Source organism: Amblyomma mixtum, chromosome 3 (assembly GCF_055824585.1).
Source record: "Amblyomma mixtum isolate Tamu chromosome 3, ASM5582458v1, whole genome shotgun sequence".
Lineage (NCBI taxonomy): Eukaryota > Metazoa > Arthropoda > Arachnida > Ixodida > Ixodidae > Amblyomma > Amblyomma mixtum.
The window spans coordinates 244,451,420-244,475,896 of NC_143014.1; the positions used below are offsets into that span (position 1 = coordinate 244,451,420).

At 46.9% G+C, this 24,477-nt stretch overlaps 2 protein-coding genes across 3 annotated transcripts in view; both read left to right on the top strand.

The window, feature by feature from the left end:
* LOC149354216 (uncharacterized) overlaps nt 1-8,117 on the top strand; it is a 54,119-nt gene extending 46,002 nt beyond the window's left edge. The window contains exon 7 of the mRNA XM_089583172.1: nt 5,507-8,117. Within this exon, the coding sequence (XP_089439298.1) occupies nt 5,507-5,559 (53 nt within the window). The 3' untranslated portion in view covers nt 5,560-8,117. The remainder of the gene's footprint in view (nt 1-5,506) is intronic.
* A 12,763-nt stretch (nt 8,118-20,880) lies between these two features.
* The window catches only part of LOC149354218 (uncharacterized), a 213,227-nt gene continuing 209,630 nt past the window's right edge, over nt 20,881-24,477 (top strand). The window contains exon 1 of one of the 2 annotated variants that reach the window (XM_089583181.1): nt 20,881-21,089. In XM_089583181.1, coding sequence (XP_089439307.1) covers nt 21,049-21,089 — 41 coding nt within the window. In that variant the 5' untranslated portion in view covers nt 20,881-21,048. The remainder of the gene's footprint in view (nt 21,090-24,477) is intronic. The other variant, XM_089583180.1, reaches the window with a different exon arrangement.

The window sequence follows — 24,477 nt, forward strand, 5'->3', positions numbered from 1 at the left end:
GTCATACTTTCCCACACCCTACTTCTTCAAAGCGCTTGCCAGCCAGCCGCCTCCATTAGTACTCTGTGGAACGAGAAAAATATTTCTGAAAGTTTTGCTTACCTGCATTTCTATGGGCCGCACTCCCATTCCTACACCCAGCCGGGAGTCACTCCCATGCATAGGTATATTAAAAATACATTGCCTTCGAAATGACGCTTGATAGTATCAGAATCTGTTCTTGGATGAATCTGATTGTTCTTCACTAAAGGACAACGTCATAGATACGCTGTGAAATCAGAAAACTGCTTTGAAATCTTCTGCTTCCATGAATTCCCATGAGCGCTAAGCCTACTTTTCACACAAAAGTTTTCCCCCAGTCGTTCAAGCTGGCGAGAGCAGCAACACCGCATTTTGTTATCGCCACAGATCTATGTCTGTCTATACGGGAGGTGCGAAGTCGAAAAAATGGGGACTTCCGACCCATTTTTCCCGACCAAAAGACAGCTTGTGCCATTGTGCTCTTTGGCCAAAGTTGCCCTTGTGCTTTTGAAATTCATCATCATTATCAGTTCTGGGTTCCGCCATACTATGCCAAGTGCCAGGCGACGTCGTTCACATCACAGGGAATCGAGTACAGAGTGGCCGCTGTGAAATTAGCATATATAGAAGCCAATGTGAGAGGCTGGTCTTTACATGCACTACAGCACAAGCCTGTAGTAAGTTTCCTGGGACAGGATGGCCACAAATTGTTTGAGACAAAGTTAGTAGGAGGTCATGAGCAATGTTTGTTTGTGTTCTTCATCTTTCACCTGTTCGTGTTCTTCATCCTTTTCAGTGTATTTGAGTGAACGTGTTTGAGGATTAGTTGTGATTGTAATTGCGGTCAAACCCAGCGATAACGAAATCGTCCGGGACAGCAATTTTTTCCGTTCTCGCGAGAATTTCGTTATTGCAAAAATGTGAGAAGGCAGACAAAAAAGGTAAATACATATCACAGAAACTACACTTTAATAGAAAAATTGCATAATCTCAGTCTGCCATCGACGGCTTCGGAGGATTTTTAACACTCGATCTTCACAACTCAAAATATGTTGCATGGCCACGTCATCATGCGTCGCGAGGAATGAGTGTACGGTGTCGAGTGCGTCAAGCACATCTCATGGGCTCGCTTGCTTGGTCGCGGTTTCATCGTCAGTGCCACACATGCTACTGACTATGGCACCATCCGTTAGTTCCTCATGGACAACCAAGTTATTGTCGACGGACAGGAAGTCGTGTAGAACCAAGCCGCCCGGCACAGTTCCGTCTGCACTCCGAAGCGCATCCCATTCCTTACTCAGCGTCACTTGCGTCACTTGCGTTCACTTGCGTCAGCAGACTCGCTTCCACCTTCTTCTGCTGGTCGCTCAGACTCTGACGTTGCAGCTGGTACCTGCTGCTTACTGAAGCCAGCGTGTTCGAAGCTGCTTTTGATCCCGCTCGCTTTTGTTTTCATCCATGCTGCAGCAACCATCTCTAGGGCCATGAAAAGGTCTACCCCCGTCGGGCGTTTGTATGCGATGTTCAGCAGCATCCTCTGAATAAACCTTTGACGTTAGGCACACTTCAAGCTTCTGATGACCCCTTGGTCCAGAGGCTGAAGGACCAAGGTGCAGTTCGCTGGGGAAAATACCAGTCGCATGTTTGTGCAAGTGACATCAACACAATGGGCAGTACAGCTGTCCACGAAAAGGCACACGGACCTACCTGCTCATCGCATGCTGTCGTTGAAGGCTTCTAGCCAGATGGCAAAGATAGCGTGTGTCATGCATGATTTTTGGTTGGCTGTGTATTGAACGGGCAGCCTGCCGTGCGCCTTAAAACACAGTGGCTTTTTGCTTCTGCCATCGACAAAGAGCAGATGCTTATCGGAGCCGTCCATGTTCGCGCAGAGAAGAATTGTAATGCGCTTCTTGCTCTGCTTGCCACTGTGGCATTTTTGGCCCTTCAAATCTAGCGTCTGCGACGGAAGCATCTCGTAAAACAATCCCGTCTTATCAGCGTTGTGTATGTCGCAGGGTTCCTACTCATCCGTGATGGCTTCCCAAGTGTCGCATCCAGTTTACTGTGTCTTCCTTGTTAACGCTTGTGCATTCTCCAGCAATCACTTTGGCGGTGATGTTGTGTCGCGCTTTAAAATGGCACAGACAGCCGGCACTCCCTTTGAAGTCATCGTGCCCCAGAAGGCATGCAAAGTCGACTGCTTTCTGCTGTAACATTCTGCCAGACAGCGGTATGTGTTTGCATGCTTGTCCAGGAACCATTTGTATACAGCCTGGTCCACGTCTTCAAAAGCCAGGGTGGCCACAGTCTTGTGTTCCCCACATGCTCCATTCTCCAGCGCCGCCAATATACTGTGCTTGGATTTTAAAATGGTGGACAGGGAGCTGCATGGTATCCCGAACTTGACAACGATATCCATCTTTTTTTCCGGTTGCAGCTTCCACGATGATTTGCGATTTCTCTAAGCGCATAAGAAACTTGTGCTTCTTAACTGGAGGAGGCATTATGTAAGGCTTACTGCTGCAAACAACGGTCCTGGCTGCTTCTGACAGTCTGTACGCGCCGTGCGAGGCAGAGGCGTTTTCATGAACGGAAGGAGAGGGGAAGGGGACATGAGTTGCCCGAGGCGCCAGCCACTTCTACCCTGTAGCCGGAAAGAGCGAGAGAGAGCAGCGCGTCCCTCCCCTTCTTTCGCTCCCTAGAAAAAAGTATGAGCACACAGCCGCTGCTCTGAATGCCACTGTGAACAGCCCCGCTCTCTCTCCCCCCTTTCTGGCGCGCAAAGACGGCGGTCACGTGACCAGGTGCTTGCGACGCCGGGATAACGCGTCCCTTTCATCACCATCATCTGAGCTTTTTTGTAAACAGAGATGGCTGCGACCATAGACTCGCTAGTGAGCAGCAAGCAATTTTCTAAAGTGCTTAAATAACATGTTTTAGCACATTTTTGATCCGGATTTCAACCGGATTGCACTTTTTGTGACGTTATGTTGAGACCATGCAAAGAAAACTCGCGACCCGCTACAGCAGAAATTTTCGTTGTCACAGGCCTGACGGTTGAAAATGTGTTGTTGTTGACGGATATGAAATACATGTAGCCCTAGTATGTGCCTCCGCCGGGGACTCTGAAATATTTTGTTCTCATGACAATTTCGTTGTTGAAGACGTTTGTTATTGTGGGGTTTGACTGTATTATGTTATAGTTTGTGTCAGTACATTAAAAAAATCATCTTTAGGTGCGTACGAATATTCGAAGCTCACGAATAATGAATTGAATGTCCTCCTATACGATTCCTGAACGAGTCAGTAGTCCAGCCTGAAAATTATTCGAAACGAATCGAGTGCATTTTTAAGTTTTTGAATAGTTGTCAAATATTTGGCGCTAACTTTGATAAATGGTGGATGTGGATTGTTTCCAAAACATGATCCCCTCCGGCGCCGCATACCAAGCTGCTGCTATCAATATGCACGGGAAGGGGGGTTCAGTGGCACGACGCGGTCTGTTCGTTTGGAGGCATTCATAATAATGCTCATACATGGCCTCCAAGGTTGCGCGATGTGGCAAGGCTTACACAGATTTTGTGAGCTCTGCCTTAATGCCCAATCTGCAAATCCATAACTCATACATAGGTATCGCAGCACTCATGCAATGACATGTGACGTTAGTTTATTTGCTGTCGTCAGCAGCAGCAAAGTGCGATTTTCTCATACCTACAGCACACATATCTAATACACTGACTTCATGACACACACTCTTTTCCAGAGGTCAGTGCCACGTATTTTGGCAGATATAGCTGTAAAGGTCTATGGTTATAGTGCCGTACCGCAGCGCCGCCGCTAGTGCTTCGCTGTGTCCCACGATTATTCGTTTCACAGGAATATTCATGCAAGTGCTCAATGTTCGTAACTTATTCGATTCATATTTGAATTGCTTATTACCTACACTATTCATATTCGATTAGATTTTGAAAGAGTACTATTCGCACACCCCTCTTTCACATGTTATTGAAGCGAAAGTTTCACTACTCTAGGTAAAGCCAAGGTCACCGTGTCTGGAGATTTCACCTTCATTTGACCTTCAGATAAAGCAAAGGAAAGAAAAGGTGCATAACTGGCCCGCAGGGACAGTGGACACCTTAGTCGCGCTTTAAGCTACGAAACCGATGAAGAGCCGGAGCTTCGAAACCAAAGGAAAGGCGCATAACTGGCTCCCCAGGTCACTGGACGTTGTTGCGACTTGGGTAGCATGGCCGGACCGGTGATGAGACGAGGATGATCGGAGACTGGGTTTCAAGGAAGGCAAGGAAAACTTTATACAACTATTTACATTATGTGCACGTACAGCAACGGAGAGTTTCTCAGTCGAAGAGTCGATGAGAGGAAGCTACTTGATGTGAGGGGCCCTTGACCGTCCTCTTCGCCGAGTTTTATAGGGGTTTTCTTCCCTAAAATGTCTAGATGGAGGCCGTGTTTGCTGAGGAAGGCGTGTCCAAGTTCATTGTGGCAGATCAACATGCACTCTCCCCAAGGAACATGCCCCCATCACGTGTTGAGCTTGAGAGGAGGGTGCCATCTATGTCATGCAGACACAGGAATCTCCTCGAGTGACATTCCCACGGTGTGCAGCTGGTCGCACGTGTTTCTCATCAATGCATGGGCAAGGCTACGCGGAAGGGTACACGGTGCCAGCTTCCCCTTTGGAGATGAATGCCGATGTCAAAACATAATGACTGGACCTCAGAGCACTTCCCGCTATTCCTTGGTAGCCCTTGGGAGAGTCCCCTGCAGTCGCATAGGGCTCAGTCTTCCAGCGCCCTGTCGACATGGCCAGCAGGTGTGGTAGAGGGAACCCTTTTTTTTCCGAGACAAAGGCCATCCGGTCTTCAGCTGTCGCGGAGTTGTCGCCTTTGTGGACAGTTCTCAGTTGTCGCTTGCTCCGGCCCACATGGCCAGAAGTACAATCATAACAATGCCATAATTGTGCGTTGAGGTACGTGGGGCGATGAGAGAGAGATGTGGGCTACATGCGTTAGTGCTGACAATGTTGTGACAAACACGTGGCACTGCAGCAATAGGCCACCGCGTTCATTGGGTGAGCAAACTCTGGCGATGTGCCAGGGTGGACGCGCTGCCTATCCAGTGTCCGGAATGCACTCATTGTTACAGATGCCGAGCCACGTATAGTTGCCTGATATGCCATAGCTTCCGCTCTCTAATCAGGTGCAGCAGTAGTTAAACCACAGCTAGTTTTTGCCTAAAATCTGCCCCTGGTTAAAATAGGCAATCTACACAAGGCTGTGTGCGTTCACGCAATAAGATCAGGTTTGCTTGCCTTGCCGGTAATTAAGTGAAAGCAACATACAACGTTTGTGTTAACATTATCTACTGAGTTCAGTCAAACTCATTAGAACTGCCTTGTTGAAAACACGTCAGTTAGTCCATGCTAGCAACCAGTTCCCAAGAGCTCTCTTCATCTGCGCAGCTCATCGTGCGCCTCGGCACCCGGACCTGCGACGCCGACGCTGGGATCGGTGAAAGCATGCCCGGAGCCCTACTTCCCGCCGCAGTCTTTCAGCTGTTCATGACGTGCCACGCAACAGTCCGCACGTCGCTCTTCTCCTGTCGCATCGTGCTGTACATGTGCACATCCCCGTCCTACGCCGGGATGTACACATCAATGTTGCTCGGTGAGCTGCGCCACAGTGACCAGCGTGGACAGCTCAGTATCATCAAATTTACTGTCGACTAATTACTTTTAGGTGATTTAAAAAAAAACAGAGCGTACAATTCGACGCATCAGTGTGGAATCAGAATTCGCCTAAGAAATCCAAAGAATAAAAAATCCACATTTTGATTTGTCACTTCTGTCGTCTGAATTTTTTTATTGTCTGGAGAAGTTGTCGTGGTCCCTATATCGAACTTCATTTAATACCTGAGTCTCACTGATACCTTGGTATTGTTGACCAGTCGTTCCAGTTCAATGCATTCTTTCCATCCCTTCGTAGCCTCACTTCAAAATGAAAGCTACCGATAACTTGTCCCCTACATTCGTGATTCTTCCCCAGCATCCGGTGGGAAGCTATAGACCATTTTGCATAAACAGTTCTGCATTTTTTTGTCTCAAATGATGCACTTTGCAACGAAAAGTTTCACGATTGCGTCTTATTCGTTAAAATCACCTGTGACGTTTAAGCTGTCATTTAAATCAAAGCAGGTTTCGTAAGAAACTATATATTCTGAAGTGTTAACTTTTTCTGCCACCCGCTTTAAGCGTGTACACATTAAAACACTGATACCACATGCACAGAATTTTTCAAGAGAACTAGGCCATGTTGGTCATAACCGTGCAGTGCATAAAATTTTGTGAACTGACAAAAAAAAGATCACCTCTACAATCGAAGAGTATTAAAACAACTGATGTGTAAACAACGTCTGCCCATCACTTCAAATGGTAAGGTACAGCTGTCCTGCAGCCTCGGTTTTAGGTGAAAGTAGGGATAAAAGGTTCTTACTCTCACGAACTCCGTACCGGGTATGGCAGCTAATCCGAGACATTGTGGCCGAGGAACACACGCACCCGCGCCCCCAAGTCACACCACGGGGCAATGTGTACCATGCATGTATACATACCCTTCATGTGCCGTTCCCCATGACACAAGGCTGGCGTGGCAGGCCATTTTTATCATTGCTGGCTGCGTGGCACAGTAGAAATAGACACAGGTCAGTGGCTCTCCGTTTCTGCTCTGGTGCCACGTGAAATGGCGAGTGACAAATGCTGGCCAGTGACGTGTGCTCTTCGATGTGGCAGCGTGCTCTTCTTGGCAGTGTAGTTTTTGTTCAATGCATCCTGAAAGCCAGGATTCCTTGCGTGTCAGCGTTGATGAGAATTAGTTTACATAATTCTAAAAGCTAACCGGGTTATTACTACCATCCAGGTGTAAATTTCTAATAGACCCTTTAGAAAATTCAGCGCCATCTGGTGTGTGGTGTGCGAAACGCGGTGCCTCCGCCATTACTTGGGCATACGCCTGCCGGACTGTGCTCAGGCCGGATTGAAGTACGGCGTCTGGGGAAGCCACAAGCATAATTTTCTTGTTTCTGTGTCCTAACCATCTCCCTTGACATTGGCTCTCTGCTCCAAGCGATAGTCGTGATGCCGGCATGCTGCTGTGTGCCTTTCTGCAGCCAGCGCGGCGTAAGAGACACGCACGAAAACAAGGTGTGTATCCAGAGCATGGAGCGCATGAAATAGCTGCATGCTTCTCTCTTCTCATCTGTGACCTGTTCGTTTTCACATTAAAATAAATGATATAAGAGCAAGAGCAGCGAAAAGCTCCTACCGGGTAGCCCTTCCAGTGTATAGTGAACACAAAAATAAAGGTGCCACCTTTGGTGCCACTCAAGGACATGCATTCCGATGCTGGCTACTGTTTCGGCGCATCACAAAATGAAAACGTTGCTCAAACGTACTTGTTTTGGATTTGCTAGCATCCGCCTCTCAACTATTCATAGTGAGTTCCGTGTGCGCAAAAAAGAGCACGACGATGCAGCGTGGCGAGGAGTGCCATCATTCTCTCCGTTGCGAACCTGCAGCAAACGGCGGCGACATAGGCAGAGTGCAGTAGCTGCAGCAGCGGTGTGTTTTCGTTGGGTCAGTGCCTGCGCACTCCGGCTTAGCACGCACTCCGGTAATCTGTCACCTTGATTTGAAGTGAGCAAACTATGCATGTCAACAGCTACAACGCGACTGATTTTGCACCGATAGCTAGTGCACCAGCACTGCTGATCGAGCGCCCGTATCCGGATCCACATGCATTTCGCCGTGCAGTGCGCCTGCTCGTAGTCGAGGCCGGTCCAAGTGTTGTGAGCCCTCCTTTATCGACAGTAGATTCGACCTGCAGGATGACACGGCAACACGTACTGTCGACTGGATCACAGTAATACCAGCTTGTGCCTTCGCTGAGAGGTGCGGCCGGACAATAGGAGTCCAAAAGCCTTTCCGAAAATCCACCCGGGATGACATTCAGGTCCCTCGACCAATGCAAATTTTCCGCCATCGCTTTCACAAATGCAACCAGACATGCCACAAGATGGAAACTAGTGCAGAGCACCATAGCTGTGCGTCTTCTAGCCAAAGGCACTCAAAATATGGTGCACGACACCAACGGAAGTTGCTGATGATGATGCCTGCCGAGTTTACAGACTGAATTTTCTAACGGGTCTATTACAATGAGATGCCCAACAGTAACAGTTGATAAGTTTGATTTTATTTTAACTGCCTACCTAACTACTTACTAGAGATCACCTAGCGCAATCGACGAGGGTGATCGCGTTAGCAGAATTAGCAGGAGCGTTGGCACTCCCAAGGCCGTCGAAAGCGTGCTAGGATTATGCAACACCTGCCGGACACGTGTGCATGCCGGCTATAACGGCCGTGAATAGCCAGTGTTTCAGTCGTGTCAGAGCAGTTGAGCAGAAATTCTGTGCTCCCAAGGCCGTCGGAAGCATGCTAGAATTATGCAATGCCTGCCGGAGGCATATGCATGCCCAGCACAGTATCTGAAAGGGGACGGAGAGAGCAGGAGTGCGTGAGAAAGAAGGTAAAGAGGAGGTGGCAATGCCGCACGGTCGCTAACAGCAGCACTGTGGTCATCAAACTCGGCTGTACTTCCAGGCGCACGCAGTCTGGCAACATTGGCACTGTAGGGTAGCGGCCATTTAAGTTATGCCAGCAGGATCCATGCTGAAAGAACGACCTGGTGTGATTGCTTAGGAATGTCAGTAGAGTCCATGAAATTAGCTTCCAAAATGTTGTGGTGGGTGCGTGAAGTGCTGTATATGCTGCGGAGTGTTGCCTGGAAGTGAACTGACGATGTAGCTACAACTGTCTGAGTTGCACACTTCAAATGCACACGAAATGTTGTCGATGAGTTTCGCCACGAAAAGAACTTCTGGTGATCTCTTTCCGGCGTTGTTTGCTCATAGAGAGTATTAAGCATTTTCTGGGCACTGGATTTGGTTGATTGTTATTTTTCGCATTTCAAGCATACTTCAAACTGGTGCAGTAATGAACCTCTGCAAAGAAAAAAAAAATAGTAGCACACTTTTACACCTTCCAACATGTCGCTGCACTGCGCTGGGAATGCTTTCATTTTTGTAATTGCACACTTTGGGCTGTACCATCGCAAATTGCACATAATGTTTTCGACTTTGCTTTTAAATGTTTTTATTTTGAAGGACTTTATGCGTGCAATGGTGACAAATGCAGTTTTGCCAGAGTTCTTCAATGAGAGAAGTACTGAGACTTGGATTTCGCAGAGATGTGTAGTTGGAGCTTCCACTTGAATTGTAGTGTCCTGCTGTAAAAAGCTTACTGTTTTACGTTGTGTTTTGTCGTGTCTGTGGTATTGGCACTGATTCATTTGCCTGGCTGTAATCTCGTTGCTTTTCTGCAGCAACTGGAACATAGCTTTATTGATCTCATGACCAGAGTGCAAGAGACTGTTTTTAATGTTTCTGTAACTGAATGAAGTCATTTAAATGGATGCAAAGGATTGTACGGCCTGGCAGTTTGAAATAGTTATGTGGCATTGCTAATGCACATACTGTCTTTCTGCAACTGTGTCAGCAGTGTCAACCCAGCATCAATGGAGCAGGAAAGTGAAAAGTTTTCTAAATGCAGCAGGATCAGAATCCATGAAGTGCTCTCCTGCTTAGCAAGCGGATCTTGTCTGATGTTTAGTGAGCGCAGTTACTGTGTTTGAGGCGCCGGTCCGAGAAACCCTGATGTAGACCCTCTGTGCTGCCTGTGAGCTACTCAGGTTGGATGACAGCTGTTGTCACAGTTTTCACTGCACCTCATTTTCTCACTGCAAATAACTAGTCGCTAGTAAAATACAGAAGAAAGGTGAATTAGTTCTCAAAAAACAAGCGATTGTGAATGTCACTGCATTATAGTGGCAATAAATATTGTTATGGATTACAATACTGTTATAGGCAAATGTAAGCTATTATTCATTACGAGAAAGCATTCGACTCAGTGAGAAACCTCAGCAGTCATGCAGACATTGTGGAATCAGGGTTTAGAAGAGTGTTAGAAGAGAACCGAGGCCCTCGCTAAGCAATTAAGCAAACAAAGGAAGGGGAATGAGGGGCTCGTTATAAATATGAGAGAAGCCAACAGCTACAGAAACCAAGGAGCACAGGGGATTTTTTTTTTAATTCATTTATTTTTTTCTGGTGTTGATCAAGTAAGAATATTACTGAATATATTGTCGCTTAAAGCTAATTGATTAGAAAAGCAGGAGAAAAAACAACCACATGCCGCCAGTGGGATCCGAACCCACGACCTCCGAATTATGCGTCCGGTGCTCTACCTCTGAGCTACGGCGACGGCTGTCAATAAAAAAAAAATCCCCTGTGCTCCTTGGTTTCTGTGGCTGTTGGCTTCTCTCATATTTATAACGAGCCCCTCATTCCCATTCCCTTGTTTGCTAAATTGCTCAGCGAGGGCCTCGGTTCTGGCAGCCTTGACGCCATAGGAAGCATAAGAGGGTTCTCACACAGCTTCCACCCTCACCGTTCGATGGCGTTCTACGTCACACCAGCGGTAACTCAGGACGTTGCACGTCCGCCGCTTACAAACGTGAGTGGCCCTGATGAACACTCTCAAGGTTAGGTTATTTGTAAAAATAAATACCCCTGAAAGCAGAAGGTTTGACAGCCGTCGCCATAGCTCAGAGGTAGAGCACCGGACGCGTAATTCGGAGGCCGTGGGTTCGGATCCGACCGGCGGCATGTGGTTGCTTTTTCTTCTGCTTTTCTAATCAATTAGCTTTAAGCGACAACATATTCAGTAATATTCTTACTTGATCAACACCACAAAAAAATAAATAAATTAAAAAAAATCCCCTGTGCTCCTTGGTTTCTGTGGCTGTTGGCTTCTCTCATATTTATAACGAGCCCCTCATGCCCCTTCCCTTGTTTGCTTAATCCTTTCAGAATGCTATATAAGGGTGCACAATGCTTTCTAACCTTTAATTCTCACAGAATGAACATGCAGCTAGCCTTTTGCTGTGGCTCCGGCTAGCATTTTTGTATTTATGTAGGGAATAAATGAATAAAAATTAGTTCAGGCTCATACTAAGAGGTATTCAAGGTGGAAGTCCAGGCAGTATTGTTTTGAGTCGGTACTCCGCTGTTTTTTTTTTTCATGAAAACGTGCTCTCTTTCAGATGTGATCTTTGTTGCACATGTGGCACGGAAAGTAATTTTAATCTAAAAGTACTTGATTGTCCCAAAATAAAATGTGCTGCTACTGCTCATGTGCCATGCCTCCTCTCAATTTTCATCGTAATTGCTGCTAATTACTAAGGCTGTCCAGGAGCTACAAACATTTAATTCTACAAGCTGCTGTAAAAGTTGCTTAGTGAAATAAAGGTATTTGTTTGCATCTGGCATGCTGTTGCTCTGTGTGATTTCTTGCACGCTTACAGCAATACCAGTGGTTACATCATGCACGCACGGGCTCTTTTCCTTCCCACCAGGAAACAGAGATCAATGTATAACCCCATTCCACAGCAACGCAGTGAGCAAATGCCTTACAGAATTCTTTGCAGATTCAAAAGAAACCCCCTGCAACAAAAAGAGTGAAAAAGGATTCCTAAATAATTCCCGAAGAACTTTCTAGAGTCATTACAGTGTGTGTCTTGATAGCCACTAGCTGAGCTTCTATAGGCATGTGGTAGCCAATTAGTTATTGGAACTCATTACTCAAATAATTACAGGTTCAAAAGCATCACATTCAATGAAATGAATGCATTCAAATGGATATCTATAAAAATCCTTTAACTAGTTTTAAAAGAGTTGTTACAGTGTTTCTTTCAAACGATGTTAGCCATATTCCAATTAGTTATATAAACTGTGGACTAAATTCCGTTCAGATCTAAGGGAAATACATTACATTCTAATGAGTAAATCTGAAAGATTTTCTAGAGAATTACAAAAGCGATTGTTGTAAGAGGAGGCTCCGGCCGTCGTGCTTTTTATGTGCCGCGTTTGTTTCTGCTAACTTCTTGGTGGCAATTAGGAATGAGTCAACGGCATGTTGTGTTCTCAGTTGAGACTATGCTCCTAATTACCTAGAGCAATTAAGCTCTGGGATGATCTTCTTGACAGCATAATCTCTTTCACTGATCCTGGAGAGTTCAAAAAACATCTATGTACACATTTATTGCCCTAGTAATGTTCGAAATGTGCCACAGTTTCATTTGCTGTTTCGTTGTTTTCTGATTTACCACTGTTTCTGTTGCCCCTGGTTACCCTTTTTTTCACATGTTTGTGTTTCGCTCTTTTTTTTCTTTCTATTCTTGTGTTTCATGTTATTTTAACTCCGTTTTATAACAACTTCGCGTTCCTTTCATGTTTTTTCCTTGTACTGCGTCCATTGTACCGTTATTATGGTTTTTTACTTCCACATATTCCTTTTTCGATATGTCCCCCTCACCCAATGCTCTTCGGGGCTTGTGAGATACAAATAAATAAATAAATCTGTGGTGAGAAGGAGCAGCAGAATAAGTCGGGATGTGAAAATGTGCAACACGTTCCCACTACAATATATATGCTTTCGGAGTGATTCAGCCTTGCGCATGGACAGAGCCTTCACAGTAAATGTGGTTTAATGACATCCTAGTTGAAATCAGGAGGAAGAAATGAGCTTGTGCATGCAAACATAGCAGATGGCGGCAGAAAGTAAGGTAGGTAGATGAGATTAAGAAGTTTGTGAGGATACGGTGGCTGCAGCTGGCAAAGGGCAAGGTTAATTGGAGAGGCATGGGAGAGGCCTTCGCCCTGTAGTGGGCGTAGTCAGGCTGATGGTGATGATGATGAGTCTGACAAAACTTTAGTGATCGATCGTGTTGGTTGCCTCTAAATACCATTAGTTTGCCTGTGTTAATGCTAAAGCTGAAATGGCAACCCTGCAGAGAAAGTTGACAAAGCATAGGTGACGAAACGAAAGGTCACTCAGTCTAGATCATTCACGTGGGCGCTTACCATCACAACGCTGACGTAATAAGAGATAATCGCCAAACGTCTGCGTGTTACGTAGCCCTGTTTTTTGCTTATGTATCCACCACAGCTATTGGACACTGTAGACTCGTTCTCGATTGAGGGACTTCGGAGCTCTCGCTTACGCAGGCATTCTGCTCAGAAGCAAACCAGTAAACGTGTTCACATGCGACTCGAACAACATATGTCGAAACATATGCTGACAGAAGCTTAGAGAAGCAGAAGTGAATTGTCTTTATCATGGGCCTGCAGGGGCATAGTCTATTTTTTTTACTTTTCTTAAAACTTCACATATTTTTGGTGATAAAATTAAAGAAATTCTTTATTCAAAGATACCCTGCTTTTCCCAAAGGTGTGCAAGCGAGGGAAAAAAAGATCTTCATTAGTACAGCACATTTGGCTGCAAGACAGTCGGATCCACTCTGCTATGGTTCTTGGAAAAAAGGAATTAACGTTAAGGTTCATTCACCAAACCTAATTTTTTCACCAATTTAACTTACCAACCCCTTCATGGAGCTGCTGGATCTGTAAAGCATTTTTAATTTTTATTAGACACGAAAGCAGACAGGTTATAAACCTTGACTGTTTGCTGAGGCTTTCTTCACCCCAAAGTTTATTTTTATGCTATTTCTGCAAACCGTAGCACTCCTTCATTTGCAGTTAACAATTTTCTATATTCTGACCGTGATTTTTTTTCATCAGTGCAGCTGAAAATGGCTGTTATCCATGACCATCTACTTTGTTGGAGGAACCTAAACAGTGTATGTAGAAGACTGGAAGACATCCTGAAGCATGTGCACAAAATATATAGCTCACAGAAAGCAGCAACACACAATCAAATTTGTGACACGCAACATTCTCTACAGTGGCTCAGATACTAAAAGGGCCCCTTCACTACAAGTACTGCTTATACATCTGTAGTCTGTGCAAATATTCTTCATGCAAAATTCACGTCACACATTTATCCATTCCTTACTCAAATCCAAAGAAGTAAGCGTATCTGCACCCTAGCCACGGCTGCTTGACCCACGAAAGATAATGTAGCTGTTTCATACAAAAATTGCAAGAAATAGAGCCATGGATTTGAGATATCCAAGACAGGTATCACCTCAGTTCTCTTTCATGGGGTGCTCTCCAGATGGCGTCGGCCGCTTCTCATGCAAGTGCTGTGGGGGGCAAAGGATGGTTTAGAGACCATGTGCCCAATGAAGCTGCAAAATCTAAAAATTATGACGCATGACTTGGACAGCACCATATAAAAGAGGCCACTCACCTTTTGCAGTTAATATTTTTGCTGTATTAGCATGCATTTTGAGGCCACTGCATCCAGGCATTGAAGAACTTGATTGACGAAATGTACACGGTACAAGTCATGTCACAGTTCCTTCAGAAAGTAAGGTGTTTGGCATCCCTAATTGATACTGGCTTTCTCACAGGTAATTCATAAACTAGTAATTTGTCAGTCACCATCCTGCAGCTTAGTGTAGTGTAAATCCACATTGGTAAATACTACATAAATTTGCCCTAATATACATAAATTGTAAATTAGGGCCACACTCCACATATGAGTTAAACCTGTGCAGCATGCAGTGAAATACCACCAGAATGAATGCCACTTTATCAGTTAAACATTTTCTGGAACGTCATGTCCATCACGCATTGTATCTGGTAGGCTTTAGTTTGGTTTCGTAACTTCAGAATGACTTATGCTGTCAAGAAGACTTCATGCGGCTATATGAAAGCCGGTGTCACTTTATTGCCCCGCAGATTTCTTATCTCATTTAGATACTTAGCTGATTGCTCTCAAACTGGTTGCTGTTTGTTCTTGTAGCTCTTGAAGGATTCACATGAAAAATGTTTTTATGATGGTGCTCTGTAATTCGTTCACTTGAGGTTTCACTCTGCTTGGATGTTCACTGTATGAAAGCCGATGTTGCTTTATTGCCCCTCAGATTTCTTATCTCATTTAGATAATTAGCTTATTGCTTTCAAACTGGTTGCTGTTTGTACTCTATAGCTCTGCAAGGATTCACATGAACAATGTTTTTATATTGGTACTCTAATTTGTTCACTTGACGTTTCACCAGTGTTACGTGGATACTGCTGGTGGAGATTGGTATGCATTTTCTATACTGGGCTCAAATAAGGGTGATAACGCTTTGCAAAAGATATCTATGATTGCTGTGAAGTACTGGTCACAATGGTTGAGATAGGTGAGTGCCATAAAACGGAAGTGTAATTTTTTCAACAATAAATACCACTTTGCACTTAGCGTGAACACTAGTGTCATTTATTTATTTGTCTACTCCGGTGTTTGATGCAATTGACATCACTGACACTTAATTGTACTGTTTCCTCCCTGCTGAAAACTAGGAGAGGGTGTTGGTATGTTTGGCAGAGCTGTTTGAAGTGAAAACTGGTGGGCCATTCTTCTGGGGTTTATAATAAAAATATTCTTTGTATAGTGTCTCTGTGAACATGCTTACTCATAAAAAAACAACAAAATTTCTTCTCAATGCAAGCTCATTATAATGATACTGTGGTCGAGGCAGCAGAACACTGCTGTAAAAATTGAAAATTCAAAAATAATATTGTGTACGTCAACTCGAAGTGAAGGCATAAGGCAAGAAGCGCAACTCCAGTGGTGGTGCAGACTATGTGGGTATATAACAGCCAATAGCTGTCAATAACCTTGTCTGTATGTGTGGTCAAGTTTTGCATTTGATGCAAGCTACTGTAGAGCAAGCCATAACACATACATGCTTGTGAGTAACGCCACATGGCTTCTATGTCTTGTTTTTCCCTGATGATACCATTTTATTATTCTGCACTACTCGAACATTGCCACACTTGCTGCTGTTGCCTACTAATCCTTAGGGAGAAGAAAACTAAGAAAGTGAGACTAGCACAAGAAGCAATAGCAAGGGAAGTACGTCAGACGCAGATGCATCATTATGCATAGTATAGTCCCTATCACGGGAACACGCAAACATCAGTACCTTGTTGCAACAGTGTGCAAATCTACTGAAAAGAATCTACGCTTCCTCGCAGTCCACGCAATACAAGTACGAGGTTCATGCTTCAAGTGCCAAAATTTACATAATGTTGAACCTTCACCAACTCACCCAGTTTTCTGTTCTACTTGAAAAGAATTCCTGACAGCCTTCTCAGCTAACTCGCTGCTGAGCTTGTGTGGCCTATTATTCAGTGCCTACCAGGTTTTAACAGCAAGTGTGCTGGGTGTGAATGTCAAAACTCCTCTGCATGTGGAAGCACATCAAACATAGAAGGAGCTGCTCCATGCCACCATGACACCTCTTGGCGAGGCAGCAACCCATACATCTCTGCTTACCCACTGCTGTGTGCGTGAACTTGACTCCTAGACGAGCACTCTTCACGAACCTTAGTCGAAACAAAGGCACTTGTGTAAAGTTGCCTTGCTGGCCGGTTGTCGCTTCCTCGCAGTCCACGCAATACAAGTACGAGGTTCATGCTTCAAGTGCCAAAATTTACAGTCCAGCGAGTGGCGCTGAACATGCGAACGGGCACGCAACTGACGTTGTTGCAGTAATGCGCGCGGTCCAATATTGAGCACGGTGCCACTGGCCCGTTGAGAAAAGCTACGACAAAATTAACCAGCAATCACAGATTGCTCCCCTGCACGCATTTAGCGATAGCTTTAATGTAATAGCACCAGCTTGAAGTGCGCACTGATCCCAGCTGTTTATGCGTGCCGATTTTGAGAAAGCTAAGGCGAGTACGAGCACAACAGCTGCACACCTTCATAACCTTGGGGAGGGAATATTAAATACTAGTAAAGACGAAATTGTACCACCAGAAGTGGCGAAAATAGTATTGTCAGTGTGACTTTTTCTAGATCCACGGAGAATCGAAATACGTCCAATCCTCCGGTGCCGATCGTTACAGCATGAAAAACATTTATGAGACAGTGTGTCACTGTGTCGACACATACTGCGGAATGGAGCAGATTTTTTCTCCCTTTCGCTTTTCTCGTTTTTTTTTTCAGCTCTATGAGCGTTATGCTAACTTGTCTCCATTAGGCTGGGTAGGGGCGTCTGCTGCTGGATAGGTAAATAAGGTAATGGCACAGTATCTTTCTCACATATCTCGGCGGACACCTGAACTGCGCCCCTAAGGGAAGGGAGGAAGGTGGGAGCTAAAGAAGAAAGATAGAAAGAGGTGCTGTAGTGGAGGTCTCCGGAATAATTTCGGCCACCTGGGGATATATAACGTGCACTGAGACCGCACAGCACACGGGTGCCTTTTGCGTTTCGCCTCCATCGAAACGCGGCCGCCGCGGTCGGGTTCGAACCCGAGTACTCCGACTCGATAGACGAGCGCCACTGAGCCACCGCGGCGCGTACTCCAGTCTTCCTTCCTGCCTGCGCCGTCAGGTGCCGCATGGATTGGTTAATTCGCGAATACCCCACTAACATCCTGTCATCCTTGGTACATCCAAAATAAATTAAAAGAAGAAGCGAATAAAAATGAAAATATTCGGCATGCAGAATGATGGTATAAAAATATACTTGTGCGCTCATCTTGCAAATCTAACCAATAGCGTGTGGCCACGCAGCGCATGCATCACGTGAGCTGACAGCGTGTCACCTTCGACTCGAGCGCTGCGGCCATCATTCTGTGACCACCAGTGACGGCGGCGAGACTCGATCGTTGTGGGTGAGTAGCATTTACTGGTCCTGCACTGACTGCCACGGCGCAGCTGTACAAAGTGAGCACCGTTTCTCAGTTCTGCGCTGTCCTAAATGTTCCTGATCATTTAGCAACATCCCTTAAGCAAGCTTTCGTAAAGAATTGCTTTCTAGCACAATTAGTTCGACCGCCACCCTCACCATCTTATTGTGATGCAGTGCCACGTTTCACAACGCATCCCAATCGGTTTGAGCCTTCGGAGTGAATGTTTTTCCGAGTAGGCAGGGTAAAGAACTGCGAACACTACAGAGCGCTTTGAAAAGGGACCTCGCGTTCGGTTGGTCGATACCAGCGCTCTTGTTACATTCGGCTGCTTCTTTCGCAGCACCGCCCTCCAGCATGCAGCGGGGCACACTTAAAGAATTTGTCTTATCTCGTCGTCGTGAATAGGTGTAAGCACGAAATGTACTGCAGGAAAAGCGTATGGTAAGCGGGGACGGCGGCATCCTTCGCCGCTTACTGTGTGTGGCGACGCGCGTGGCAAGCTGTCGCTACGTGCCGAAGAAGGGGGGAGGGGGCGCCAGCACGTGCTACACAGAACATTGCGATGTTCGTCGGCCGGACGTCGGTGCCGCTGCGTCGACCAGCCGCGCGCCGACGCAACTTGAGGTCGCGGTTGTGCGGGTGGACACCAAGTGGTCGAAATTAATCATGAATATGCACTAAGGCAATATTTTTTCTTTCCCTCCTTTCCTCATACCATTTTCCATTCCTCACGGCGTACACAGAAAAGAGAAACAACTGCCGTACGTGCCTTGCATTTCCTGAAAACTGTAATTTTTCATCTGTCTTCGCGAAAATTCACTAATCAACGAACGAATGAAATACTGCACTCTTGGGCGTACGCAGCGCGCTAGCGTATGCAGCGACTCAGCGCCCTGATCGCCCGCTCGATCGTAATGCACTAGTCTTGATCAGTAATTACGGATGAAAATTTCTTCCCAGTGTTGATGTGCTTTGACGTGTTATTACTAGATGGCGCTACCGTGTGCACATCAGGTGGTCTGAATTAGCCCTGAGCCCTTCACTGTACGGCGTGCCCTATTGTACCCATTGCTCCTGTGTCGCTTCGGGATTCGTTTGAATGCACGTGAAACGGGCTGCAGAGATTATGCGCAACCTCTACGGCGGCATAATATCCATGCCAGCACAGGCTTACCTATCGCAAGTGCAAACCACAGGGCAGCATATGATAGTCTGCGATTTCCGATCAATAATTTAACATCGGAACTTACTTGGATTGACTGGAGTCGGCGAAGTACTGCAATCGTCTGCGCAGAGAATGTTGGTTGAGTTCGACGAAAATCCTCTGCGAAGACGACTGCAGTTCTTCGCTGACTCCAGTCAATCCACGTAAGTTCCGATGTTAAATTATTTATCGGAAAACGCAGACTATCATATGCTACCCTGTGGTTTGCACTTCAGACCAATTAAGCCAGTAGTTTGCGCTGAAGAATTTTTTACAACCCGGACAGGTAAATACGGAACGCCTTGTACAAACACTGAATTCCGCACAAATAAATTAGTGAATGTACAGTGCCAGCATGCATGGCGGCTGCGATGAAACAGGCCAATCAGGCACTGGACAGGCAAGCAGTAAAATCGGAAGTGGCTATAGTAGAATACAACTTAAAGAAACAGCAGTTGCTAACACTGGGCCGTGGTCCGCGGCGTTTTGTATTACTCCGCTGGCCAATTGCAACAGTAAACGAAATCACCTTTTTAATGTTTGACTATACCACACAAACCACGTATCAAAATTATAGAGCTGATAATTTTTTCCTCGTGATAAGCTCCTTGTTTAGGTAAGAAACGTTTAGGCAGCGGACTACTATTTCGTCGTGGAGGAATTCTGTGCGCGGAGACTGAATGTGGGCGGAGCTTCACTGCAGACTTAAGTTGTATCCGACTATAGCAGATGATATTCCCGTGACCCCTTGCGCTGCCGCCGGAAACAGACCTCAGCAAAGCCCATGGAACGCTATTCTTCCAGACTATAGTTTGAACTTAGGTTTGCCTATAACGGTTCTTTAAGTTAAAGAAAGCTGATTGGCTCTGCCAGCCGATGAGCCCAATTGTTACAGTGCGCTCATGTGAGTCTGTTCAAATTTCCAGATAGTTTTTGTTCGTATGCGCAAGGCATCATCGGAATGAGTAGCCGCCACCACAGACGGGACAGGCCCAGTGAAGAATCCACTCGCGGGACTGTCCGCTCCTTGACAAGTAATCGAGGTACGGCCAGCAAAACGCAGAGGAGTCAGCTGGCGCCGCCTCTTGGCTCCCAAGCGCCAGCCACGGAGCCCCCGGGTAGGGCCAGCAGACCAGGCAGGAAGCTGACCACGGAATATCTTCAGAGGCAAGAATCTCGCAGTATTCTTGGGATGCTTAAAGGGGTACTGATGCAAAATTTAGAATGCGCACAAACGATATTTGTTTCATGGGCGATGCCTTCTAGAAAGCTTCGGTCGAAAGCATTGAGTCGAACATAATTTATTGATATTGAATGTTGTCCGAGGAGCCGCTCAGCATTTCGATCTGAATGGAGGGACGTCAAGGTCCACTTGCCCCAATTATGGTGATGTCACCGAACCTAGTGGTTGTTCGCAGGAATAAGCAGTGCTTGGCGGCGACGCAGACCTCCTCAAAAATGTGGTAGCCCAGGTTGAACGGTCGACCGTGACGTCGCCCTTGAGCGCTGGCGCCGACCAAGGCCGGAACTGCCAGTACAAAGTCGTTTGTAATTATTAAAGCTGCGGGCTGACGTTCTGAGCTATAGGAGGTATTCATATGACGTCATCCGCAAGGGGCGCTAGCTGCCGGCGCGGCATTCGCCATGTTGGTGGTCGCGCGCGCGTCCGCCGCAGCCAGCCGCAGCGTTTAAATAGCTGGTGATGGGTGAAATATGAGTGTATTTCGCGTCTCGCCGCAGATAATTTCTGTCCGACCTGTACCACCGCGTGACTGAGTGAATATTCCGTGAACTGTGCGAAACAGAAAAGAGCGGGCACGCTCAGAAGGTTCTACTGTGTGAAAAGATCGACCCCTCGTATGAATGCGGAGGCGCCGGCATGGTGTGCGACGTACAGGACTGCTGCCGCGCGTTGAATTCACCGGTATCGAGGCCCACCTTGTGCACGGCTTAAGTTTGCTGACAAGCCAAGGAATTACAGCATACAAACCTATGAGAGGGTGCAATTACTTGACAAGCGGGTGAGTCCAAGAGCCATGCTGAGGGTGCCGAAGGCCGAGGTGCCGTTTTTGGAGAGGTGAGTAATTCGAAGGGTCTGTTCGCTTAGCCGTAGCTTAACTTGTCACCTCTATCTGCTGAAAGTGACGTGTTGCTACGGCTTGAAGCAGCGCTACGTAGCTACAATCAAAACTGCAAAATATTCTCGCTGGGTCTGACGTTCGTGCTGCGAGCATTTGTTTGACCGTTCTGCCGCTGGAATTATCAGTTTCTGCGGCGCCAGTTTTGGAATTTCGGTAGTTATTCGTGCTGTTTATCCACGATGTGCCCTGCATGACTAGCTGACAGTTATCAACTGACATGAAAAGCTGCAAGTCGTGTGCATTTTTGCGTGCAGTGCAGCCAGCCAGTTTTGCTGCCGAGTTTATCACGGCACAGAGGAATTCTGCTGCAAACTTCATGCACAATAAGCGTACGCGGTCGCTGATGCATTTAACAACGTGCAAATATGTTACTGATCACTAACAGTTCAGGCCGGGTACCTTACGGCGTACCGTGTTTACTGCGTGAGCTAGCGTGAAACGACCGCAAACATGGCGCGTTTGCCGCGGCGACGCTCGCGCCGTCTGGTAGCGCGGCCTCGGTGTTCATGGTTACTGGGCCAAAGCACCCTTTTCCAGGGCGAAAATACGGACGCCCCAAATGTGCCTGCAGACTCTCACCGCCGAGCTCTTTTGATAACGTAAGAACGTGTTGTTCTTACGCGCCGACGTGTTTCAAATCCATGAAGCAGCGTTTGATTCTTCGATTTGAAACACGTTGGCGGCCCGAGCACACTGCACAGGAAGAAAAATTCAGGGGCACTTTGGCTCTCTAAAGTGTTGGAAGGCGAAAGCGTTTCCTGGCGCACTGTTTGTTTTTTTATTTTTCATATGTTCTTTTTATATTTTTTTATTTTTGTTTCTTATTTTTATTTTTACTTTTGTTTGTTTTCTCATTTTTATTTTTTAATTCATTTATTTTATGAAACCCATAGATGTGCCTTTATTCATGCTCAAAGCCTGGGCCTTCTTGGCGGAGTGGTAGCCTCTCCACTTCAAATGCCGAAGGCCCTGGTTCGATTCCCAGCCTCGACGCAGTTTTCTTTAAGGCAAAGAGAGAGAGAGAACAACTTTATTTGTCACTTCAGTGTTGGGAGATAGGGCAGGTGGGCTGAGTGTGACCCCCAGGTGGGGGCGACGTCTTGAGCCCATGAGACGAGTGCGAGTTGTGTCTTCTTGTCTGGTCATGCAAGAAGTTGGATCCAACCCTTCGAGGAAAGAGCTGGCAGTAATATTTATGGGGGCGGATTACCCTCGCATCCCCAGAGGATGTGTGCCTGAGTGGCAAACACTCCGTGGTCGCAATTAGGACAAATGGGGTCGTATTGCTCGTCAGTGATGAGGTATAGTCTAGAAGGACTGAGAATAGAATTGGTCTACAGTCTGCGAAGCATGTTGGCTTGCGTTCGGTCGAGGTCGGGGTGGGGAATTTTGAATGGCTCGTTTAGAGTCACTGAGAATCCTGCGTGTGCGGAGATCTACGATGGCCAGCGAGATCGCGAACTCTTCGGCAGCAGTGGGAGAGTGTGTGCGCACTGTGGCGGCGTTGATTGGCGTAGCTACGCAGGCCACGCATGTGTTGGAGTCGCATTTCGCCGCGTCCACGTACATGGCGTGCATGTCGGTGGAGTACGTGTCGTCCAGAGCCTGGGCCTTGAGTTGAAGGCGCGTGTCGTGGCGGCCGGGCAACATGTTCTTGGCCATGGGTTTGACGATCAGCCGACTATAGACTCCAGTTGGAAGGGGGGAAGTGGAGTGTATGTCACCTCTAGGGTTGATGTTAAGACGGTCGAGAATGTAACGACCGGGTTTGGTACGAGAAAGGCGGTGTATCTGTGCAGTCTTGTGTGCTTCGATAAGCTCAGTGAGGGTGTTGCTGGAGCAGACACTGCGTGCTGGCAAACTGGGGCAGTCCCATTGCCGCCAAGCTTGTACACCGAGTGGATGACGCTCTTCATCTTTGTGGCGGAGGGGGTAATAGGGCTAAGAATAGACAATCCTACTAAAAAGGAAGGCTTGTGTGAGGCCGGTCTGCGTGTTCGCCAAATGCAGCCGGTACAGCCAGCGATGACAGCGCCGCCCACCGGCAGGTAGCAGCCACATTAAGGCTGGTTATAAATATTCATTCAGAACGACGGCTTGACATCGCCGCTATGGCGCAGTGGATTAGAGGCACGTGTTGCGTATGGAAGGTCGGCCGTTCGACTCCGCTCTCTGTACTGTAATTTTATTGTTTTTTTAATCTCATTTTTTTCCATTTTTTACCTTTTAGGTCGCAAATCGTGATGCTTAGTGGCATATAACGCCATTTAAGAGGATTTATTATCCCTTTTAGGTAAGCCGTTGTGACAATCTTCAGTCACCGTGATCAATTCACCGTGGTTTCAAGCCTTGTGGCTGTACAGGCTGCAGTTGGCGAATACGCGGCCGGTCTCCCGCATGTCTCTGCGGCGAGTGGCAATGCGGCGGATGACGCCGTTGGTCTGGTGGGCGGTGGTACGGAGGCGTTGGTTGGCTTCTGAGTTCTGCGTGTTGTTCTACACCAGCACATCTAACACGCGGGTGGTTTGCTCGGGAGGTATGAGGTGGGTGTCGATGTAGAGCGTGATCGGCTCATGGGGGTCGGGGACTGCATGGTCGGCGAACCCGTTTATCCCGGATGACTAACAGTTCGGATTTGGTGGGCGAGCAAACGAGACCATTTGCCTGCACAAAAGCGCGGACGGTGTCGATTGCCTGTTGGAGTGAATCTTGTACCTTCCCGTCCAAGCCAGAGTTGGTCCAGAGGGTGATATCGTCGGCGTATAGTGAGTGTTTGTTATGGGGTATGGTGTCCAGAAACGAGCGGAGGCCTCGCACAGTGATGTTAAAGAGGAACGGGGACATGACTGCTCCCTGTGGTTTCCCCCCGGTGCCCATGGTGATTTTGTCGCTGCAGAGGTCTCCAATGTGGAGTTCTGCAGTGCGGGTGCCTACATTCATCTGGGAGAGGTTGGTCGGTATAGATGCATGCGACACGTTGTCGAACGCCTTACTGACGTCGAGGCTGAGAATGGTGCGTGTGGCCCGGATGGGACTGGGGTCAAGTATGTCGTGTTGTATCTGCCACATGATGTCCTGTGTGGACAGTCCAGCCCGGAAACCAATCATGGTGGGGGGGTCAGCCTTGAATGCCTGATACTGTCGTGACCAAGGAATGTTAGCAAATGTGCCCGCGTTTCGGCGTCACTACTGAAAAAAAATTCTATCGAGGCTGGGAATCGAACCAGGGCCTGTGGCATTGAAGTGGAGACGCTGCCACTCCACCACGAAGGCTCAGGGTTTGGGCATGAATAAAGGCGCATCTAGTGAATGCATGGGTTTCAT